The following is an 18563-nucleotide window of genomic DNA, read 5'->3' as shown; positions in this document are numbered from 1 at the left end:
GCAGTTCAAAGTACTTTACACAAAAGAAGATCTAGAAATCAAATGTCAAGATTCAGACAATATATTAGAGAATAAAATCACACAAAAATAGATTTGATTAATAAAACTTACAGTGCCAAACATTCTAATTAAAAACTACAACAAAAAGGCAAGTTTTAAGCCTCAATTTAAAAGAGCTTAAAGTTGGGGCAGACTTCAGATCCTCTGGAAGGTTATTCCAGATATGTGGAGCAGAGTAACTAAATGCTCCTTAACCATGTTTAGATTTGACCCTGGGGTTGGTAACCTGCCCCAGACGACCTGTGATCTCAGGGAGGTTCATAATACATCATGATATCTGAGTTGTATTTTGGCCCCAGACCATTCAGTGCTTTCAGGCAGAACAATCTCTCTTGAGGCAAAGAATTCTATCATTCCATGATTTTCTCATCCTGTAAGTGAATTGTTTACGTATAGCTTTTCATAAAAATCTATTGTATTTCTTTATCTTCTTGTAAATACCTGAAAGAAAATGAATCTCAGGGTAATACATGGTGACATATATGTACCTTGATAATAAATTGACTTTGGTTTTGTCGTTGAATTAGACCATAAGATATAGGAGCATAATTAGGCCATTTGGCCCATCGAATCTACTCCACCATTTCATAATGGCTGATCCATTTCCCTGTCAACCCCAGTCTCCTGCCTTCTCCCCATAACCTTTCATGCCCTGACTAATCACGAATTTATCAACCTCCGCCTTAAATGCACCCAGTGACTTGGCCTCCAAGGGCTATGAATTTCACTGATTTACCATCCTCTAGCTAAAGAAATTCCTCCTCATCTCTGTTCTAAATGGACATCCCTCTATTTTGAGGCTGTGCCCTCTGGTCCTAGACCCACTCACCATAAGAAACATCCTCTCCACATCAGCTCTATCGAGGCCTTTCAACATTCAATGTTTCAATGAGATCCCTCCTCATTCTTCTAAATCCCAGCGAGTACAGGCCTAGACCCTTCAAACACTACTCATATGATAACCCGTCCATTCCCATAATACTTCTCATGAACCTCCTCTGAACTCTCTCTTGACTGGTGCTCCGATATTGGGTTAATTGGTGAAGGTAACTCACTACTCTGTAGTACAGTGTTGAGTAATCCCAAACACCTTGAATGACCTGTGTGTGTGGCTAGGTTCCAGCTAATGACAGTGGAATTATTGATTTATGTATATCTAGACCACTAGTTTAACAAATATCCTCTTAAAGAAACAACCTAATATTTCCTGATGCTCTCCGTAAGAAATGAATCAATTTAAATGAAACGTAAATTAAATCTCTGCCTAATATTAGATGCACCATTAATTTTGAGAACAGAAATAAGATAATCGTTTCCATATAGACCATAGGACCATAAGACATAGGAGGAGAATTAGGCCATTCAGCCCATCAAGTCTGCTCTGCCATTCCATCATGGCTGATTTTTTTTATCCCACTCAACTCTATTCTCCCGCTTTCATCTCATAACCCTTGACACCCTTGCTAATCAAGAACCAGTCAGCCTCCATGCTAAATATACCCAATGTCTTGGCCTTCACAGCCATCTGTGGCAATGAATTCCACAGATTCCTCCCCTCTGGCTAAAGAAATTACTTATCATCCCTGTTCTAAATGGACACCCCTCTATTCTGAGGCTGTACTCTCTAGTTCTAGACTCCCCCACTACAGGAAATGTCCTGTCCACATCCACTCTGTCTAGGCCTTTCAATATTCAATAGGTTTCAATGAGAATCCCCCTCCCCTCCCACTTCTAAACTCCAGCAAGTACAGGCCCAGAGCCATCAAATGCTCCTCATATATTACCCCCTTCATTCCTGGAATCATTTTCATGAACCTCCTCTGGACCCTCTACAATGTCAGCGCGTCCTTTCTTAGATAAGGGGCCCAAAACTGCTCATGATACTCCAAGTGAGACCTCACCAGGGCCTTATAATTCCTCAACATTAAATCCTTGCTTTTATATTGTAGTCCTCTCAAAATGAATGCTCAGATTGCATTTGCTTTCATTACCAACAACTCAACCTGCAAATTAACCTTTAGGGAATCCTGCATCAGGACTCTCTAGTCCCTTTGCACCTCTGATTGTTTCTCCCTATTTAGAAAATAGTCTATGCGTTTATTCCTTCTATCAAAATGCAACAAAAGCAGTATTCACAAGAAAAACAATAAGCATTTAACGCCACTGCAGCCTTGTGCGTCTCTGTGTTAATTCGATTTCCCTCTCCGCAGAGTCAGCCTAATCTGCTGAAGATCTCCAGCAGATTTATTACTGAACTGTCAGCTCTGTAGTTCCTCCCTTCAGATAGTCACAAGCCTCTCAGGCAGATGGAAATCTGTCTCCAGCTGCTGTTGGGGACATCTAGACTTCAGTGCCTAAAGACACATCCAAGAATTTAATTTGAGCCCAGCAGCGTTGTGACTGGCTTTGTTCTCAGAGATTTCAGATCTCTGTAATTTCCCAACCAGACCAGTAAATGTTTGCAACGTCTGTCACCAATACCACATCAATTAGATTAACTGGCTGTTAAATCAGTTCACTCGGTGCACAGCAGGGATGGACTGAAGCTAGCTTATTATGTTTTATCGCTGTTAATTAAATCTTGTTGCAAGCCACATCCTTACTAACAGTGAGTTTGAATAAACTCCTTTTATATAAAGTTGTTGAGTCAATTCGATAAACCTCTGTAGGTTTGTAGATAGTGGCCCTGTGATGTTGCCGAGCGGAATAGTGGGTAACTTCATCAGTCTTACTGAAGGGAGGTAAACGTAGTGACCTATCAAATCCTGGTCAAAATATGAATACAGATAAGATTTACAAGGTGTTGCTGAAATTTGAGCACCTGAGTTACAGGTAAAGGTTGAATGGGCATTATAGACTTTATTCACTGGAGCGTAGGAGGATGAGCTCAAAGTTCAAAGTAAGTTTATTATCAATGTATGTTTATATCACCATATACAACCTTGAGATTTATCTTCTTGCAGGCATTCACAGTGGAACAAAGAAACACAATAGAATCAATGAGAAACTACAAACAGACAATCAATGTGCAAAAGTAGATCAATTGTGTAAGCTCAAAAACACAAATAATGCTAATAATTAATAAATAAGTAAACAAATAATAATGAGAACATGAGATTAATTTTCTTGCAAGCATTTACAGAAAAATGAAGACACACAGTAGAATTTATGAAAAACTATACGCAAAGACTGACAAACAACCAAAAGAAAAGACAATTCTGCAAATAAAAATAAAAATAAACAAACAATACTGAGAACATGGTTGTGGAGTCTTTGAAAGTGAGCCTGTAAGTTGTGGAATCAGTTCAGAGTTCAGGTGAGTGAAGTTATTCACACTGATTCAGGAGCCTGATGGTTAAGGGGTAATAACTATTCCTGAACCTGGTGGTGTGAGTCCTGAGGCTTCTGTACTTCTTGCTTAATGGCAGCAGCAAGAAGACAGCATGGCCGGGTTGGTGGGGGTCCTTGATGATGGATGCTGCTTTCCTGTGGAATAAAGGGAGATTTGTTTAGGTATACAAAACTATGAGGGGTATAGATAGGCTAAATGAAAGTAGGGCTTTTCCAATAAGTGGGTGAGACTAAGAAGAGTTCATAGGAAGGGTGAAATATTTAAGAGGAAACTAAGGGGGAACATCTTCACTTAGAGAGTGGTGTGAATGTGGAAGAAGCCACCAGAGGAAGTGGTAGATGTGGGATCGATATCAACATTGGGATGGTCCAGCTGTGGGTCGATGGGATTAAGCAGAGTAGCAGCTTGGCTCAGACCAGACGGATGAAAGGGCCTGTTTCTGTGTTGTGGTCTCTGTGACTCTAACCAGTTATCAAAGTGATTTCCACCCGTTTCAGGCTCAGATTTTCAGTGTCCCAGGGACTGGGCTTTGGTGTTGATGTGAGGACCTCTCCTTGAATTTATATCCATTAGGAAGTATAAAAGGATAAAGATTCCTTATGCTGGATCATTCTGCACCTGGTGTAATATGAAGCTCTCAACATAGAACATGGAACACTACAGTGTAGTATGGTGGAGGTTTGAGACCAGTGCTTTCTTCTGCTAGACGAGCTGCCGACCACAGCTGACTAATCTGTCATATCTGCCTCTACCGCCACCTCTGGCAGCGTGTTCCATGCACCCACCACTCTCTACGTAAAGAACTTACTTCTTACATCCCGTTCCCTATATTGTCTTCCAATCGCCTTTAAAGTATGGCCCCGAAATTAGCCATTACTGTCCTGGGAAAAAGTTTCTGCCCACTCGATCTAAGCCTCTCACTATCTTGTACACCTTTAGCAAGTCACCTCTCATCCTCCTTCACTCCAAAGAGAAAAGCCCAAGCTCACTCAGCCTATCCTCCTGAGGCACCCTCTCTAATCCAGGCAGCATCCCGGTGAATCTCCTCTGCACCCTCTCTAATCCAGGCAGCATCCTGGTGAATCTCCTCTGCACCCTCTCTAATCCAGGCAGCATCCCGGTGAATCTCCTCTGCACCCTCTCTAATCCAGGCAGCATCCCGGTGAATCTCCTCTGCACCCTCTCTAATCCAGGCAGCATCCTGGTGAATCTCCTCTACACCCTCTCTAATCCAGGCAGCATCCCGGTGAATCTCCTCTGCACCCTCTCTAATCCAGGCAGCATCCTGGTGAATCTCCTCTACACCCTCTCTAATCCAGGCAGCATCCTGGTGAATCTCCTCTGCACTCTCTCTAATCCAGGCAGCATCCTGGTGAATCTCCTCTGCACCCTCTCTAATCCAGGCAGCATCCTGGTGAATCTCCTCTGCAGCCTCTCTAATCCAGGCAGCATCCTGGTGAAACTCCTCTGCAGCCTCTCTAATCCAGGCAGCATCCTGGTAAATCTCCTCTGCACCCTCTCTAATCCAGGCAGCATCCTGGTAAATCTCCTCTGCACCCTCTCTAATCCAGGCAGCATCCTGGTGAATCTCCTCTGCACCCTCTCTAATCCAGGCAGCATCCTGGTGAATCTCCTCTGCACCCTCTCTAATCCAGGCAGCATCCTGGTAAATCTCCTCTGCACTCTCTCTAATCCAGGCAGCATCCTGGTAAATCTCCTCTGCACCCTCTCTAATCCAGGCAGCATCCTGGTAAATCTCCTCTGCACCCTCTCTAATCCAGGCAGCATCCTGGTAAATCTCCTCTGCACTCTCTCTAATCCAGGCAGCATCCTGGTAAATCTCCTCTGCACCCTCTCTAATCCAGGCAGCATCCTGGTGAATCTCTTCTGCACCCTCTCTAATCCAGGCAGCATCCCGGTAAATCTCCTCTGCACCCTCTCTAAACCAGGCAGCATCCTGGTGAATCTCCTCTGCACCGTCTCTAATCCAGGCAGCATCCCGGTGAATCTCCTCTGCACCCTCTCTCTAATCCAGGCAGCATCCTGGTAAATCTCCTCTGCACCCTCTCTAATCCAGGCAGCATCCTGGTGAATCTCTTCTGCACTCTCTCTAATCCAGGCAGCATCCTGGTGAATCTCTTCTGCACCCTCTCTAATCCAGGCAGCATCCTGGTGAATCTCCTCTGCACCCTCTCTAATCCAGGCAGCATCCTGGTAAATCTCCTCTGCACCCTCTCTAATCCAGGCAGCATCCTGGTGAATCTCCTCTGCACTCTCTCTAATCCAGGCAGCATCCTGGTGAATCTCCTCTGCACCCTCTCTAATCCAGGTAACATCCTGGTGAATCTCCTCTGCACCCTCTCTAATCCAGGCAGCATCCTGGTAAATCTCCTCTACACCTTCTCTAATCCAGGCAGCATCCCGGTGAATCTCCTCTGCACCCTCTCTAATCCAGGCAGCATCCTGGTGAATCTCCTCTGCACCCTCTCTAATCCAGGCAGCATCCTGGTAAATCTCCTCTGCACTCTCTCTAATCCAGGCAGCATCCTGGTAAATCTCCTCTGCACTCTCTCTAATCCAGGCAGCATCTTGGTATATCTCCTCTGCACCCTCTCTAATCCAGGCAGCATCCTGGTGAATCTCTTCTGCCCCCTCTCTAATCCAGGCAGCATCCTGGTGAATCTTCTCTGCACTCTCTCTAATCCCGGCAGCATCCTGGTGAATCTCCTCTGCACCCTCTCTAATCCAGGCAGCATCCTGGTGAATCTCCTCTGCACCCTCTCTAATCCAGGCAGCATCCTGGTGAATCTCCTCTGCACCCTCTCTAAAGCTTCCAAATCCTTCATATAATGAGGCGACAAAGTGATCAGAATATTCCAAGTGTGAGCCAACCAGAGACTTACAGAGCTGCGATATTACCTTAAACTCCAAGTACACTGCAGATGCTGGGTCAAAGCAATGCGTACTAGAGGAACTCAGCAGGTTGGGCAGTATCTGTGGAAACGAGCAGTCAACATTTTGGGCCGAGACCCTTGGTCAGGACAGACCTCATCCTGACAAAGGGTCTTGGCCCAAAACATTGACTGTTTGTTTTCACAGATGCTGAGCTCCTCCAGCTTGTTGTACGTGTTGTGATATCACCTTGCAGTTCCTGAACTTGTGGGTTTTCTTCGTTCCTTGCACATCGCAAAGATGAACAGGTCAAGGTTAGTGAGTTGCGGGCATGCTGTATTGGTGCCAGAAAGATGGCGATGTTTGGGGCTGTCCACAAGCACGTCCCCGAACTGTGTAGGTCATTGATGCAAACAATGCATTTCACTGCATGTTTTGATGTACACATGACAAATAAAGCTGATCTTTAAAAATCTTTTTTTGTTAGTGCTGAACAGAGGTCTGTGATCTCTGAAGTATTTCGTGGCATATATTTCCAGGATGACAGCCTTTACTTTTCTTTTCTTTCATTCTTGTACTCAGAAGAAAAAACAATACCAGCTGGCAAACAGTGAAGCAGAGGCTGCATGAAGAAGGCTGTACTTTGTAACCACAATAAATCAGTGCAGTTCCACCACTTCTCCTGTCTAGATTCCAATTGTGTTGAATTCTCAACACTATTAAAGAGAAGTATCTCATTAAAACAAGTGCATCACATAAAAGATGCATTTAATAACTAATTAGCTTCTCCGCATATATCCTATTGTTACTAAGAACAATAGCTTGCAATCACGAGCACACTGGAGAAGATTAGAATTCAGCTGCTTTCCCGTGGGTTACCTATGATTCATATTACTAAACACAACCTTTCCTTACAGTGTCATCCCACCTTTTCCTCACAAGCCTGACCATCATGCAGCTTCACTGATGGTTTACTCTAAGCCCGACGTCGCTTTAGTAAATCCCTTTTGTGACACTAATTTACATTTATTTTCCTTTCTTTATCAGCTTCCCCTCTCATTTAATTTGAAATGGAGTAGCTATTACAATGGCTCTTGTACTTGACAAAGTCAACGTCACTGTCAAAAACACAAGAGATGCTGGTAATAAGACAAAGTGCTGGAGGAACTCAGCAGGTCTATGGAGAGAATAAACAGTTGATGTTTCGGACTGAGACACTTCATCAGGACTGGAAAGGAAGGGGAAGAGGTCAGAATCAGAAGCTGGAGGGAGAGGGAGGAGGACAAGCTGGCAGGTGATAGGAGAGACCAGATGGGGGAAGGTTAAACATAGAAACACAGAAAATAGGTGCAGGAGTAGGCCATTCGGCCCTTCATGCCTGCACCGCCATTCAGTATGATCATGGCTGATCATCCAACTCAGAACTCTGTTCCTGCTTTCTCTCCATAACCCCTGATCCCTTTAGCCACAAGGGCCATATCTAACTTCCTCTTAAATATAGCCAATGAACCGGCCTCAACTGTTTCCTGTGGCAGAGAATTCCACAGATTCACCACTCTCTGTGTGAAGAAGTTTTTCCTCATCTCGGTCCTAAAAGGCTTCTCCTTTATCCTTAAACTGTGACCCCTCGTTCTAGACTTCCCCAACATCAGAAACAATCTTCCTGCATCTAGCCTGTCCAATCCCTTTAGAATTTTATACGTTTCAATAAGATCCCCCCTCAATCTTCTAAATTCCGTTGAGTATAAGCCAAGTCGATCCAGTCTTTCTTCATATGAAAGTCCTGCCATCCCAGGAATCAACCTGGTGAACCTTCTCTGTACTCCCTCTATGGCAAGAATGTCTTTCCTCAGATTAGGGGACCAGAACTGCACACAATACTCTAGGTGCGGTCTCACCAAGGCTTTGTACAACTGCAGTAGAACCTCCCTGCTCCTGTACTCAAGTCCTTCTGCTATGAATGCCAACATACCATTTGCCTTTTCCACCGCCTGCTGTACCTGCATGCCCACCTTCAATGACTGGTGTACAATGACACCCAGGTCTCGTTGCATCTCTGCTTTTCCTAATCGGCCACTGGTCAGATAATAATCTATTTTCCTGTTCTTGCAACCAAAGTGGATAACCTCACATTTATCCACATTAAATTGCATCTGCCATGAATTCGCCCACTCACCTAACCTATCCAAGTCACCCTGCATCCTCCTCACAGCTAACACCGCCGCTTCACGTCATCTGCAAACTTGGAGATGCTGCATTTAATTCCCTCGTCTAAATCATTAATATACATTGTAAACAACTGGGGTCCCAGCACTGAGCCTTGCGGTACCCCACTAGTCACTGCCTGCCATTCTGAAAAGGTCCCATTTACTCCCACTCTTTGCTTCCTGTCTGCCAACCAATTCTCTATCCACATCAATACCATACCCCCAATACTGTGTGCTTTAAGTTTGCACACTAATCTCCTGTGTGGGACCTTGTCAAAAGCCTTTTGAAAATCTAAATATACCACATCCACTGGCTCTCCCCTATCCACTCTACTAGTTACATCCTAAAAAAATTCTATAAGATTCATCAGACATGATTTTCCTTTCACAAATCCATGCTGACTTTGTCCGATGATTTCACCTCTTTCCAAATGTGCTGTTATCACATCTTTGATAACCGACTCTAGCATTTTCCCCACCACCGATGTCAGACTAACCAGTCTAAAATACCCCAGTTTCTCTCTCCCTCCTTTTTTAAAAAGTGGGGTTACAATAGCCACCCTCCAATCCTCAGGAACTAATCCAGAATCTAAGGAGTTTTGAAAAATTATCACTAATGCATCCACTATTTCTTGGATTCCTTAAGCACTCTGGGATGCAGACCATCTGGCCCTGGAGATTTATCTGCTTTTAATCCCTTCAATTTACCTAACACCACTTCCCTACTAACATGTATTTCCCTCAGTTCCTCCATCTCACTAGACCAGGGGTCGGCAACCCGCGGCTCCGGAGCCGCATGCTGCTCTTTCATCTATGTGCTGCGGCTCCCTGTGGCTTTGGAAAATAAATGATGAGTATTTAATTATAATGTATTTTATGTTAGTTTGTTAGTTTTTGAAATGTAATTCTAAATTTGAAGATTATGGTGATCTTGTACAATCTAAATAAAATGTGTTTTTTGTCGCTATTAATATACGTCACCACTGCCAATGTCTGACACCCGCCAGTGCGCGATTTCTTTAATTTTTCAATCCAAGGTAGGCTAACTATGGAGAATTCTAAAAAAAGAAAAGTGACTGAAGAAAACAGAACGTTTAATGATACGTGGGCAGATTCATTTGCTTTCACTGCTGACGAGACTGGTTTACCGGTATGTTTAATATGCAATGAGAAACTAGCAAACAACAAAAAGTCAAATGTCGCAGGACATTTCCAGAATAAACACGCAGCCTTTGCTCAAAAATATCCGGTTGGAGATGAGAGAAAAAAAGCCGTTTCGGAACTGATGCGGAAGGTTGATACGAGCCAAAATCATTTCAAGAAGTGGATGAAGTCTGGAAAATCAACTACGTACGCTAGTTTTGTTGCCGCTCAGGAAATAGTCAGGCACGGGAAGCAGTTTACAGATGGTGAATATATAAAAGAATCTTTCATTAAGATTTCAGAACATCTATTCACGGACTTTAAAAACAAGAGTGAAATTGTGCAGAAAATCAGGGATATGCCCCTCTCTGCAAAGACTGTCAAAGACAGAACCATAAAAATGGCAGAAGACATCACAAGACAGCAAATTAAAGACATCAATTCAGCAGTGGCCTACTGGATTGCCTGTGACGAGTCTGAAGACAAAGCCGATATTGAACAAATAGCGCTGTTCTGCCAGTATGTAAACTCTGCCGGGCCACAGGATGAAATGATTGAGTTGATACTTCTAAAAGGCCAAACACGGGGGGAGTACATCTGTGAGGCTGTCTTGAATTGTTTAAGAGCCAAAGGAATAAAGACCACCCACCTGGTGTCAGTAGCTACTGATGGGGCACCAAGTATGACAGGAGCGCACAAGGGATTTGTGGCTTTACTGCAGAAGTCGCTGGACAGAAAGCTGCTGACTTTTCACTGCATCTTGCACCAAGAGGCACTGTGCGCTCAAACATTTCCTCCGGAATGCACAGAAGTAATGGATGTTGTCATTCAGATTGTCAATAAAATAATGGCAAAAAGTTTAAATCACCGTCAATTCCGTTTGTTACTGGACGAGCTGGAAAGCGTATAGTCTGATCTCCTGCTGCACAGCAAAGTCCGGTGGCTGTCCGGAGGGAAGGTGCTGAAATGCTTTGTCGCGTGTCTGGAAGAAGCGAAAACTTTCCTGGGCAGCTAAGGGCTCACCTTTCCTGAGCTGGAACAGCCAGGGTGGCTGGAAAAGCTACACTTCATGGTAGACATGACAGCGCACCTGAACACACTGAACACAGCTCTTCAGGGGAAAGGACGTACAGCCATTAACCAAGTATGATAAATATTTTAATTGCCTATTATTCTAAGCATATTCATATTTTTCATTGTTCAGTGAAATAGTCCTTTTATTTTTCAGGTTGACAGCTGGCTGACGTTATTTTTGGTTTGCTGCTGGCGGACAATTTAAGTTTGGCGTTTTTCATAAATACAAGAAGGACTCAAATAGACATTGAATATTTTACTTAAAAGTAACCTTCAACCCAACGTCTTTTTTTTCGGAGTTCAACAGGTTTTTGTTGCATGCAGAAATGTAATTTCGTTTTCTCTGCAGGAGTTCATCGATTTCATAAATGCAACACATTGTAGTTTGTTTATACATAGCGTAAAGGCAAAAAACGTTGTATGCAGTTATTTAATTTTTCATTTTAAATGTCAAACGGGTTTTGTGGCTCCCAGTGTTTTCTTTTCTGTGGGAAATGGGTCCAAATAGCTCTTTCAGTGGTAAAGGTTGCCGACCCCTGCACTAGACCCTCTGTCCCTTACTATTTCCAGAAGATTATTTATGTCCTCCTCAGTGAAGACAGAGCCAAAGTAGTTATTCAATTGGTCTGCCATGTCTTTGTTCTCTATGATCAATTCACCTGTTTCTGACTGTAACGAACCTACATTTGTCTTGACCAATCTTTTTCTTTTCACGTATCTATGGAAGCTTTTACAGGCAGTTTTTATGTTCCCTGTCAGCTTTCTCTCATAATCTTTTTTCCCTTTCCTCATTAAATTCTTTGTCCTCCTCTGCTGGTCTCTGAATTTCTCCCAGTCAGGTTGTTGAAGCAACAACCTCCATTGTTGAAGGTTGATGGGGAGGGGGATGAAGTAAGAAGCTGGGAGGTGATAGGTGGAAAAGGTAAAGAGATGAAGAAGGAGGAATCTGATAGGAGAGGAGAGTGGACCCTGGGTGAAAGGGAGGGAGGAGGGTCTCCAGAGGAAGTTGATGGGTGTCTGAGGAGAAATGAGAGGAAGAGCCAGAATGAGGAATGGAAAAGGAGAGAAGGAGGAAAGGGAATTGGAGAGATCAATCTTCTTGTCATATGCACAATTGTTGCAATGAAGCACAATTAGAACAAAAAAAATATATATTTACCCTACTCCAAGATCATTCTACTGATTCCCTCCATCGTTCTATCATCCATGTGCCTACCTATCAGTTTTGTAAATGTATCTGCCTCCACCACCACCTCTGACAGGTCTTTCCACGCACCCGCCACTTCCTGTAAAAAAGAATCATATCCTGGACCTTCCCCTATATTTTCCTCCAATCACCTTAAAGTTATGCTCTCTTGTATTAACCATTTTGGCCCTGGGAAGAAGTCTCTGGCTGTCCACTCTATCTCTGCCTCTATGCTTCTATCAAGTCACCTCTCATCCTCTTTTGCTCAAACTGTCCTCATAAGACGTACCCTATAGGTCAGTCAGCATCCTGATAAACCTCCTCTGCACGCTCTCGAAAGCTCCCACATCCTTCCTATAATGGGGTGACCAGAAATGACCACAATATTCCTAGTGTGGTGTAACCTGGGTTATACATCTGCAACAATACCTCATGGCTCTTGAATTCAGTTCCCCCCAGTAGTGAAGGTAGCAGGCTCTTGAATTCAGTCCTTCAACAAGGCATCGGAGCAGAGATGATGGGCTGAATGGCCCAATTCTCCTCCCAACTCTTATGGTGTAATCTTTCTTTTCTTTTTTAATCTTTTTACTGAATTTTTCAAAAACAGATACTTAACGGTCATAACAGTGTAATCTGACACCTCTCAGACGGTTGATTACACACATACTCCGAATCCATAATTCAGTGAACTGCAAACAGACATTCCTTCCCCAAGACTCACATCACAGTAACTTCTGTACATAAAAAAGACAGGAACTTAATCTGGTTTTTAAAAATTAATCTGAAGAATCAAAATTCAGAGAAGAAAATCTTGAGCTGAGACATCTTACCTTGCTCCTGATGTTAAATTGCTGATTATTTCACTTTTTTAAAAGCTGGATAACATTCAGCTTTCACTTACCCAACACACATTCCTGATTAATTATTCATATACAAGTTTATAAGTTTTAACATCCATCTTTAACTCTGTTGGGGCACGTGGGACTGAGCCATTAAGGCATTAATAAACATATGTCTGATCAACCATGCCAGTTGTGAATCGCCTTCTGCAATCAGCAATGAATGCTAATTAGCCCTTGGCAGCATTTGTGTGTTGCAACATCCACGTGACAAACCGAGCTGCTTTTCTGTCAGAATCAGCGAACAAATCATCTCCCTGGCCTGATCCAAAATTGATACGTCTGATAAACCTGTTATTATTTCATGACAAAGCCTTCCTCCCTAAACAAAGCAGGTAACCACAAATTCAAAATTACAATGCTCCCGTGGGAAACCTCAGCATTTAATAAAATGTCAGTTTATATGTGATTTTCTGACATGTTCCATGAACTTTAAAGATTCTGTATAATGTCCTTGTTCATGTAAGAGCTGTCTATTGACTCTCAGAATTGGTTCAGACTGAATTTCAGATTTATTTATCACAGTGATAACAACCGACACAACTTCGGGATCAGCTGGGGGCAGCCCACAAGTGCCACCACAAATACTGGTACCAACAGGGCATACCCACAATGCTCAGCAGAAAAGACAGAACACATCAAGCAATAAGATATGTGCTTTCCAACCATGTGATCCAGACCTTATGAAGCTTATCGTATGAGGAGTGTTTGACGGCTCTGGGCCTCTTCTCACTGGAATTCAGAATAACGAGGGTGACCGCATTGAAACTGATGGAATGTTGAAAGGCCTCAATAGAGTGGATGGGGAGAGGTTCGTAGGGCTGGAAGGGTTTGTCCTGTGCTGCATCTCAGATAGATAGTACAAGTCGTTCCTTCTCCAGGAAAGGATTCTGCCTGCCTGCTTCTCACAGTTCCAGAAACTTCTATCAGGTCTCCCCATCAGCCTGCGGCACCCCACAGTAAACAATCCAACTCGCCCTGCGCATCTTTAAACATTCCCCCTTCACCTTACACGGTCTTCCTCCTGCACAACTTCTCATGGTCCCAGAACAAATCCTACACAGTCAAGAAAGCTCACCCACTTTCTGAGGAGGCTGAGGAGAGCTGGACCTTGCACATCTGTTCTCACATCACTCTACAGATGTGCAATAGAGAGCATCCTGACCAGCTGCATCACTGCTCAGTGCAGAAACTGCACTGACGCAGACAGGAAGCCTCTACAACAGGTCGTCAAAGCAGCCCAACACATCATTGGCACCAGCCGACCCACCATCAAGGACACATACGCAGAAAGGTGCTGGAAATGGGCCAGTAAAATCAGGAAGGATCCCACCCACCCTGCTCATGGACTGTTTGTCCCACTCCCATCAGTGGGGAGGCTACGTAGCATCCACGCCAGGACCACCAGACTCAAAAACAGTTACTTTCCCCCAAGAGTAAGGCTGATCAACACCTCCTCCCACTACTTAATTATTTCCGGTCAGTCGCCTCATGTCAGTTTATGGACATGCAATCAATCACTATATATAAGCTATCTTGTGTATTTATATTTATTGAATTGTTATTATTATTATGTTCTTTATCTTTTGTGATTTTGTTTTGTGCTGCATCGGATCCAGACTAAGATTTATTTTGTTTTCTTTAAACTGTATACAGGAAGTGACATTAAACTATATTGAATCTTGCATTTTGAAGTGCAGGTCCACTCCTATTTGATTCTACTATTCTCTTTGTGTTTGACTGGTGAGCCCTTCTTCACATAATAAGAGCCAATATTGAACAAAGGGGAGTCACTGGCAGTGGGCTGCTCGTAAAGGATCAGCAAAGAGCTGGAGCCGCAGGAACACATTTATTGTTAGAACAAAGACATATAAGTTGACAGTATAAGGTTAATGACGGGATTCTTCGCAGTGTAGAGGAACTTGGATCTTGGGGTCCATGTCTATAGATCACTCGAAGCTGCCATGCAAGTTGTTCGGGTTGTTATGAATGCACATGGTGTGTTGGCTTCGTTAGTCGGGGAACTGAGTTGAAGAGCTATGAGGTAATGTTGCAGCTCTGTAAAACTCTGATTAGACCAGGCCTGGAATATTGTGCTCAGTTCTGCCTGTCTCATTACAGGAAGGATGTGGAAGCTTTAGAGAAGCTGCACAGGAGATTTACGAGGGTGCTACCTGGTTTATGAGGATAGGTTGAGCAGGCTCGGGCTTTTCTCACTGGAGAGGAGGAGGATGGTGTGTTGCTTGATGGAGGGGTATAAAATGATAAGAGGCATAGATTGTGAAGATAGCCAGATACTTTCTCCCTGGATGAAAGTGGCTAATACGGGGGGGCGGGTTGATTTTAAGGTAATTGGAGGAAAATCTGAGGGGGATGTCAGAGATACGTTCTTTACACTGAGTGATGAGTGCATAGAATACCCTGCTAGAGGTGGCGATAGAGGCAGATACATTACTCTCCCCCACAGATGAGACCACACAATATAGGAGCAGAATTAGGCCATTCAGCCCATCAAACCTGTTCTGCCATTCTATCCTGGCTGATTTATTATTCCTCTCAACCCCATTCTCCTGTCTCCTGCCCATAACCTTTGACACCCTGAATTATCAACCTTCACTTTAAATGTACTCATTGACTTGTCCTCAACTGCCGCCTGTGACAAAGAAATCCACAGATTCTCCATCCTCCGGTTAATCTCTATTCTAAGATGCTGTCTGACATTGAGTTTCTCCAGCATTTTGTATGAGTTATTCAACATTGCCAGCATCTGCAGAATCTTTTGTGTTTTTTCACCACTCGGTCAGCCTGCGACTCCAAAATCTTCCAACCCCAGATTTCCATTTGCTGCCTGAGTCCCCAGGCATCCCACTTCACCCACCCATCCTCCACATCCTGGCACCTCGTCTCACCAGGTTTGGTGCTGCTGCCGAAGGACGCACTCTCTGTCGATGACCTGGAGGTGAGGCTCCCCTCACAGGGCAACATGCCCCTTGCTGAGGGTCCCTGCTGAGTGATACCCTGCATCTGGGAGGACTCCGAATCCTGACTGTTTGAAACACAGCTCTGATGCAGCAAGGACGGTCTTATCTTCCCACCGAGTCTCGATCCTGTGATGTTCATGTACGAGCTTGATCCATCTCTCTGCAGAGAAACAGAACACAGTTAAAGAGATTAAAGATTAGCTTTATTTTGTCACATCTGCATAGAAACATACTGTGAAATGTGTTGTTTGCTTAAACAACCAACATAGTCCAACATAGCATGTCCAGACTCTTTAACCCTAACCCGTATGTGAGGAAACAAGATCGTCCAGAGGAGGCCCACGTGGTCACAAGGAGAACATTCAATCTCATGACAAACAGCAGCGGGAATTGAAACCCAATCACTAGCACTGTAATCATGTTACATATACCATCCCGCTACCATGCTCAAAACAGAGTTATTGAAAGGATTGCTCAGAGGAAATTCAGAAAAAACTTTTAGATAGTAAAGTCCCTAGTACTGGACTGATATAACTTAGCATTTCCAGAAACTCTCTTCTGGAAAGTGCTATTGGGCTACTAAAATGAAAACTTCACGCCATGTTAGAAGTGTCTTCAACCAGGCAGTTAATCTGATCAACCATTCTAGTTAGCAATCCCCCACCCCCTCTATCTACAAACGTGTATTACACTGTAAACACATTAAACCATTTTTTTTATAATGCTGTTTACATTGTAAACACATGCTGGTATTTATGTATTTATGCACATTTTACCCTCTTATTTTATTTTATTCTTTATTCTGTATAATTGTTGAGAGTTGAATACTAAAGATGGCGCCAGAAGTTTTTGTGGACATGGGTGACTTCCTCCAGTTCAACCAGTTCATCTACGAAACTGTTTTTTTTTCCTTTTCAAGGTGGCTTGGGTCCTGTAGGAGTCTGTGATCTGCAGCTACACTCAAACTATGTTCTTCATGGCAGTGGGTTCTCACTCTCGTGACCCTCCTAGCAGCCTGGCGGTCTGGGATCTTCAGGTGCTCCTTCGGGGTGAGCTCCTGTGGATGACCTGATTCCTCACCGACGTTGCCAACTGAAGTGTCACGGGAGGTTGAAACATCGAGACAACTGTCAGAGGCCCCGGCACTTGAGTGATCTCTCTGTCTCTCGATGCTGAGCAAGACTCTGTTGGTCTTTGAGTCAGGAGGCTCAGACAAGTGACGCCGCAGATTGGAACACTGGAACAGCGAGCTTCTGGTCTCTCTCGTGTTTGTTGGAGGAGTGGTATCCTGCTCCCTCACTCGTGAGTGAGAGAGACTGTCTGAGTTGTTGAAACGTTCTGATGGACAGTAGTTTTTGATGGACTCTAGACCATGGTTTCTGAAGGCTTTACTATGTTTCTGCGGTGGGTGGTGGGGAGGAGTTGATGCTTTTGCTGGAGCAAGTGGGGGGGGGGTGGATACATTGCTGCTGCTTGTGCATGGGTAGGGAATTTGGGATTCTAATGCATTTCTATCAATCATTCTTTGAGATTTTTCTCTCTGTTTTGAGGATGTCTGTGAAGAGTAAGAATTTCAGGTTGTATACTGTATACATTCTCAGACTTTATTTGAACCATTGAACCACTGAATGCTACTTTTTGTTGCAATTCACGCCTGAGCAACACACCACAGCAAATTCCTAATATACGTAAACATATATGGTGAATAATGTTGATCCTTTGGTGTTGATCTTTACTTTCTCGCTGACCACAGGACTAGTACCTGATGTTTGGAGGGTGGCAAATATAATTCCTTTGTACAAGAATGTAGGGAGAACCCTGAGAATTATAGACCAATGAGTCTTACTTCGGTGGTGGAAGAATTATTGCCTAGAGACGGGATTTGTGAGCATTTGGAGAAGCATTGGCTGATTAGGGATTGTCAGCCTGTCTTTGTCAGGGGCGTTCGTGCCTTATTAGCCTGATTGCCTTTTTTTGAGGAAGTTACAAAACAAATTGATGAAGGTAGAGCAACAGATGTGGTATGTATATGGATTTTAGTAAGACATTTGACAAGTTTCCTCATGGTGGGCCCATTCAGAAAGTCAGGAGACATGGGATCCAGGGAAACTTGGCTGTGTGGATTTGGAATTGGTTTATCCACAGAAGGCAGAAAGTGTTAGTAGATATTCTGACTGGAGGTCAGTGACCAGCAGTATTCCACAAGGATCTGTAGTGGGACCCCTTCTCTTAGTGTTTTTATGAATAACTTGGATGAGGAGGTGGAAGGGAAGGTTAGTAAGTTTACAGATGACATGAAGTTTGGTGGAGTTAATGGGTAGTGTCGTAGATTATAATGAGACTGACAGGATGCATGGCTCTGAAGTGGAAGGTGAAGATCAGCCCAGAAAAGTGTAAGTTATTTGCTTTGGAGGGCTGAATTTGAAGGTAAAAATTTAGAGTTAATGACAGAACTCTTAACAGTGTGGAGGATTCGACTTCATACATTAACACAAAATGGGAGAAGGAAGGAGTGATAATTATATCTGAGGAAGAATGGACAACAATATGGAGGTATCAATGGAAGTGTACCAGTTCACAGAAATGGAGGGAGTTTGGATGGAAAAACTTGATAAGATATTTTACTACACCCTCTCAGAAATCCCATTATGATAGTAACCTCCCTGTTTGAGAAATTGTGGAAATCAAAATGCAAATCATTATCATATTTTTGGGACTGCCCTGTTATCAAAAACTATTGCAGGGGGATACACAATACCCTACAAGACA

The 18563-nt window shown here is 43.5% G+C and overlaps 1 protein-coding gene across 1 annotated transcript in view; it reads right to left on the bottom strand.

Moving 5' to 3' along the window:
- vwa5b1 (von Willebrand factor A domain containing 5B1) overlaps positions 1-18563 on the bottom strand; it is a 192634-nt gene that overhangs the window by 54601 nt on the left and 119470 nt on the right. The window contains exon 15 of the mRNA XM_059952343.1: positions 15723-15954. Coding sequence (XP_059808326.1) covers positions 15723-15954 — 232 coding nt within the window. The remainder of the gene's footprint in view (positions 1-15722; positions 15955-18563) is intronic.

This window comes from Hypanus sabinus, chromosome 27, assembly GCF_030144855.1.
Source record: "Hypanus sabinus isolate sHypSab1 chromosome 27, sHypSab1.hap1, whole genome shotgun sequence".
Taxonomy (NCBI): domain Eukaryota; kingdom Metazoa; phylum Chordata; class Chondrichthyes; order Myliobatiformes; family Dasyatidae; genus Hypanus; species Hypanus sabinus.
This window is presented reverse-complemented; position numbering and strand designations above follow the sequence as displayed.